At 47.7% G+C, this 5559-nt stretch overlaps 1 protein-coding gene across 1 annotated transcript; it reads right to left on the bottom strand.

Moving 5' to 3' along the window:
• Positions 1 to 351: 351 nt before the first annotated feature.
• On the bottom strand, positions 352 to 5503 carry LOC134129019 (uncharacterized). The gene is made up of 3 exons (XM_062562170.1): positions 5337 to 5503; positions 560 to 5185; positions 352 to 453 (listed from the first exon to the last, which is right to left on the bottom strand). The coding sequence occupies exons 2-3, from the start codon at positions 5000 to 5002 to the stop codon at positions 352 to 354; spliced, it is 4545 nt and encodes a 1514-aa protein (XP_062418154.1). The 5' UTR covers positions 5003 to 5185; positions 5337 to 5503.
• Between the last annotated feature and the right edge of the window lie 56 nt (positions 5504 to 5559).

Below are 5559 nucleotides of genomic sequence, written 5' to 3' on the forward strand. Positions count from 1 at the left end.
TAAAGGGAGGACAGGTCGTAAGGCGTTCTGGAGGTAAGTCTGCCATGCGTTGTTGCTGGAATTTACCTCTAAGCTTACGACAGGTTACACATTTGTGTAGAATCGAATTGATGATCCTTTTCCCGCCCAAGAGCCAAAATCCCGCTGCCCTGACAGCACCTTCCGTCAGGTGACGACCTTGATGTTTGACCTCAGCGTGGTGGTATCTGGCGAGTAGCAAGGAAACGTGGTTGTCTTTGGGGAGGATAACCGGGTTCTTTTCTCCAATGTTCAGGTTAGCATTCTTCAGCCGGCCTCCAAGGCAGATAAGATTGTTCTGCAACATTGGGCTAAGCCGATGAAGGCTGCTGTTCAAGGGGACTGGCCTAGATGTCTCCAAAGCTTCAAATTCTTTTTTGAACGCTTCCTTCTGAACAGCTCTGATGATGACCTCCTTCGCTTGACATAGTTCGTCTGGGGTGCGAGACAGATCACACTTATGCCATCCCTTACATTTGTCACTCCAGTTGGATAGTTTTTGACACCTTGCGATATGTATTAGGAGTGCAACGGCTCGAACAAGGGTCTTGAAGCTGGAGAACCTTTGAAAGCGTTCTGAGCTGAGTCCTTTCTCTTCGAGCTTTGTGGCATAGCTCCTTACTTCTGGACGGATCTCTACATCCATATCTGGTTTGATGAGATCGAATGTCTTTACTGGTTTGTCGGGAGTTTTGTAGAGGAAGTTGGGCCCTGTGAACCACGTTGTTTCTGGCAGACGTGAAGCAGGAACTGACCGCGATGCATGGTCAGCAGGATTTTCCTCTGTGTGCACATAGTGCCATTGTTCGGGTTTCGTGGATTGGCGAATACGCTGAACTCTATTATGCACGTAGACATGGAAACGTTTGCTTTCGTTGTAGATATAGCCAAGAACAACCTTGCTGTCGCTGTAGAACTTGGTTGAATCCAGCTTAACATCCAGTTCATCCTGAATTAGCTCTGCCATTTCCACGGCCAAGACGGCTGCACATAGCTCGAGTCTTGGGATGGTTGGTTCAGACTGAGGTGCCAGTTTTGACTTTCCCATAACAAATCCAATCTGAATTTGTTTGTCTTCTTGTATGGCCTTCAAGTATGCCACAGCGCCAATGGCTTTAGTGGATGCATCAGAGAACACGCAGAGCTCAGTTCTCACCGCTTTAGCTAGAGAGACTGCTGTGTATGTCCTTGGTATGTGAAGGAGCTTGAGGTCTTGGAGTGAGTCTCTCCAGGCCTCCCACTTTTTCAATTTGTCTGCAGGTAGCGGTGCATCCCAACCAGAAAGTTCGACTGTGAGTTCCCTGAGAAGGGCTCTTCCTTGAATAGTGACCGGGGCCACGAACCCAAAAGGGTCAAAAACACTGTTTACCGTGGAGAGGACTCCACGGCGAGTAAATGGCTTCATATCAGTTGAAGCAGAGAAGGTGAACGTGTCCCTGGTTATCTCCCATAGAAGACCCAGGCTCCGTTGAGTGTGTGCAGCTTCCCCACTGAGGTCGACATCCTTTGAGGCCCCTATACGGTCTTCTGGTGGGAAAGCTTGCAAGACTTCTTTACTGTTTGAGGCAAACTTGTGAAGGCGGAGGTTAGACTCGGCAAGTGAAGTCTGGGTTCGGCGCAGTAAGTCGATGGCTTCCGCATCCGTTGGCATAGAACAAAGGCCATCGTCGACGTAGAAGTGACGCATAACAAAGTTGACTGTGTCTTCCCCATGTTTTTGGGAACCCTCTCTGATAGCTCGTCTAAGCCCGTAAATAGCTATTGCGGGAGACGGGCTGTTGCCGAAGACATGAACCTTCATTCTGAAGTCTATGACGTCTTTGGTCACATCGTTGTCCCTGTACCAAAGAAATCTGAGGTAGTTCCTGTGATCTTCTCGTACCACAAAGCAGTGAAACATCTGCTGTATGTCCGCTAGGACAGCAACCTTTTCCTTCCGAAACCGCAACAGAACTCCAAGAAGTGAGTTGTTCAGGTCTGGGCCTGTGAGGAGCACATCATTGAGGGAAACCCCGGCATGTTTAGCACTTGAGTCGAAAACCACTCTGATTTGACCTGGCTTTTGTGGATGGAACACACCAAAGGTCGGCAGGTACCAACATTCTTCGTCTTCTGCCAGAGGTGGTGCGACTTCGGCGTGGTCGTTCTCCAATATTTTTCCCATGAAGGCCACAAACTGCTGTTGCATATCTGGCTTCCTACTCAGGCTTCGTTGAAGTGATCCAAAGCGCTGCACTGCCTGTTCCCGGTTGTTAGGTAAGTATTGTCTTGGTTGTCGGAATGGGAGTGGAGCTACCCAACTTTGTGACTCATTCCTGAAGACCTCTTCGTCCATAAGCTTCAAGAAAACCTTGTCTTCAAATGAGGGTGCCAACCTGTTGTCGTTTTCTGTGTGATTGAAAACAGTTTGTCCCAACACTTCTCCTGTAACCTTACTGGAGGTGTGTCTTGTCTCCCTGCTACAAGGAACCATTTCTTTGACTCGTAGAAAACTGGTGCAAGGTGGAAGGAGCGATGGGCGGCCATTGTCGAGCACAGCTGTCTTGAAGGTGCTAACTGTAGGCTTGTGTGCATTCCCCAAGCAGACTTCTCCTACTAGCACCCAGCCCAGATCTAGGCGTTGGGCAAATGGGGCATTGTGTGGACCATTGATTTGTTCCCGTACCTTGTGAACTCTAATGATATCTCTGCCGAGTAACAGGAGAATCTCTGCTGTGGGGTCAACTTCTGGAATGTGTTCTGCTACCTTGCGAAGGTGAGGGTGACATAGAGCTGCGTTTGGCGTTGGGATTTCTGACCGATTGTCAAGAATGTCGTTGCACTCGATGAGGGGTGGTAGAGGGATTGTGACCCTGCTGTCGAGTGACTCCACCACAAACTCTTCAGCCCTACGTCCGGATGTTTCTGTTGTGCCGGAACACGTCCTCAAAGAATAGGAATATGGTTCGCACTTGATGTCGAAGAGCTCGAAGAAAGTAGACCTTGCTAACGATCGGTTGCTTTGGTCGTCCAATATGGCGTAGGCCTTGATGGCTTTGTCTGGTTGACGTTTGTGGTATACTTTCACTAAGCAAATCTTGGAACATGACTTGCCGACTTGTCGTGCTCCACAAACTTCGGTGCAGCTTGCGCTGACGACGGCTTTAGTGTCACTGCTCTCTTCTCTCTCCCCGCCGTTGTGTGGTGAGGTTGAGGGAGCCCCGTCTTGAAGTGCAGGACCCGGATGCATAGCAGCGTCGTGGTAGGTACTATCACACTCTATACACTTGACTGTAGTTGGACAGTCTCTTGCCAAGTGCGTAGTTGAACTGCAGCATTTGAAGCAGATTCCCTTTGCCTTGAGAAAGCTTTTCCTTTCCTCTAGGTGTTTGGCTCTGAAGGCTTTGCATCGTCTGAGTGGGTGGGGTTTACCATGTATTGGACAGGTTTTGTTTGGATCGCCGGTTCCTTTTAGGTCGTTTGAGTGTGTTGAGGCTATATCCGTCTTGTGAACTGATATAGGGGTTTGGTTACTTCTAAAGGAGGGCCTTTCAGGCTTCGCAGCTAAGCCGCTAGTACCTTGAATGGCAAAGCTAGGGTCATTCCTTTTCCGTGCCTCGTGGTGTACAAAACTTGCAAAGAACTCGAATGGGGGAAATCGTCCATTATTTTCATCCTTGTGCTTTGAACCGGCGGATACCCATCTTTCTTGAAGACCATAAGGCAGTTTTGCAACTATGGGTTCGATCCCTCTTGCGGTGTCCAGGTAAGACAGGCCTGGGAGGTAGCCGTCCTCCTTGGCTCCCTGCACCTCCATTAACAGGTCGGCTAGTTCTCGTAGCTTTGTGTGTTCTTTCCCTGAAAGCCTTGGGAAATGATCGAGCCGGTTGAAAAGGGACCTTTCGATGACTTCGGGTGCTGCATAACATTCCTGGAGACGTTCCCAGGCCCTTCTGAGTGCTACGACAGGATTCGTCGCGTGCACTGAACGGAGACGTCTGACTTGGTCGCTGGATTCTCTACCGAGCCACTTAGTCATTAAGTCTAGCTCCTCCGTGGCTGTGAGGCCTAGCCCTTGAGTGGCGTTTATGTATGATGAATGCCAGGCTCGATAGTTTTCTGGGTTATCATCAAATTTATATAAACTTGAACTCACCAGGTCGCGACGAGCCAAGAACTGTGCTAGATGTTCCGCTCCGGGTGCACCATGGCTAGCTGTTGATATGTAGCGTGGAAAGGAAGGCTGAGGAGAGTTGTCTGAGGAAGTGGTACGCATGTTTATGTTTGTCTGATGGTCAGTCTCCTTTCGTGGGACTTGCCTTTCCACTTTAATAGCTGAAGGTGTTTGCACATTTTCCGAGCCATAGTTTGCTAATGCAGGGTTGGTAATATTTTTTGCATATGACGGTTCTTTAGGACTAACAGGCGGCTGCCATGTTGGAGAGAAAGGATTGGAAGAATATCCTTGAGGGGTTTCATCTGTCGGAAGCTGAGATACTTGGGAACTAGCATTCATGGCTGCTTGCCTTAGTGACCTGGTACGTGGATGGGTTTCACCTGAGTGTAGCTCGTATTGAGACTGGACATATTCACTTGTACGCTCCAGTTTGTCCTTCTCTGATGGGCCTGCTTCATCCAGTACAACAAAATTGTCCATTGCATCTTCCCACACGGCAGCTTCAGCTTCGGCCGCTGCGGCTTCGCGATAACTAGCAAGCGCTTCTAGCTCAGCATCCTTTCTTGCGTTCTCTAGCTGCAATTCGAACTCGATTGCTGCTTTCTCTTTGTAATATTCCGCTTCTTTTTCTGCCTTTTCTTTCTGTAGCTTAGCCTCCGTTGCAGCTCTTTCTAGCTTAGCTTTAGCTTCTTTGTTTGCAAATGTAGCGCGTGCTTTAGCTGCCTCCGCTTTAGCACGAGCACGTGTTACTGAGCCAGCTGATGAAGTTGAAGACCGTGAACTTCTTTTACTGGCCACTGACTCCCTGTCGCTTTGTTTGCTATCCATCTTACCACGATGTACAACGCCAGCTTTCTTTGTCTTTTCACTATGTTGTCTTCACTACGGTGTAGCAACCGCAGCTATTCAACTAGCTAAACTCTTTCTGCAAATGACGAGTTGAGTCGTAGTAAGCTTCTCAAGCTGTTTACTGTGGCTCTTTATATCATGTCACAGACAGAAGAGTGAAAACTGTAACAAACACAAGATACAAAATTGTTTAGTCCTACGTAAACATATGTGAATAAAACGTTTTTTAATTACAGTCGTCAAATCTCCTTTTACTGTAAATATGCATCTTAACATTAACCTTATAAATAAAACAATGAAGTTATCAACTTACGACATTGCCTCTGCAGCATTTACGATGTGGATTGCAATGGATGACGAAAGCATGTTGATGGATTCCACCATTTTCCTCTAACCACTAACAGGAAACTAACGCCTGGAACTCCTAAGGCAGGAAACCATTTCAAAATAAAAGCTTGTACAAAATAAAAGCCTAATGCCTAAAAGGCAACACAATTACTGTTATGCTTTTGTTGTATATTACTCATACTTTTACT

Source organism: Pungitius pungitius, chromosome 5, assembly GCF_949316345.1.
Source record: "Pungitius pungitius chromosome 5, fPunPun2.1, whole genome shotgun sequence".
NCBI classification, from domain to species: domain Eukaryota; kingdom Metazoa; phylum Chordata; class Actinopteri; order Perciformes; family Gasterosteidae; genus Pungitius; species Pungitius pungitius.

Excerpts from the sequence above, each read along its gene's own strand:
- LOC134129019 (XM_062562170.1), bottom strand. The coding sequence starts at position 5,002 with ATGGATAGCAAACAAAGCGACAGGGAGTCAGTGGCCAGTAAAAGAAGT. Across the intron at positions 454-559 it reads TCTCCAGCTTCAAGACCCTT|ACGAACTATGTCAAGCGAAG; the intron begins GTTCGAGCCGTT and ends CTCGCACCCCAG.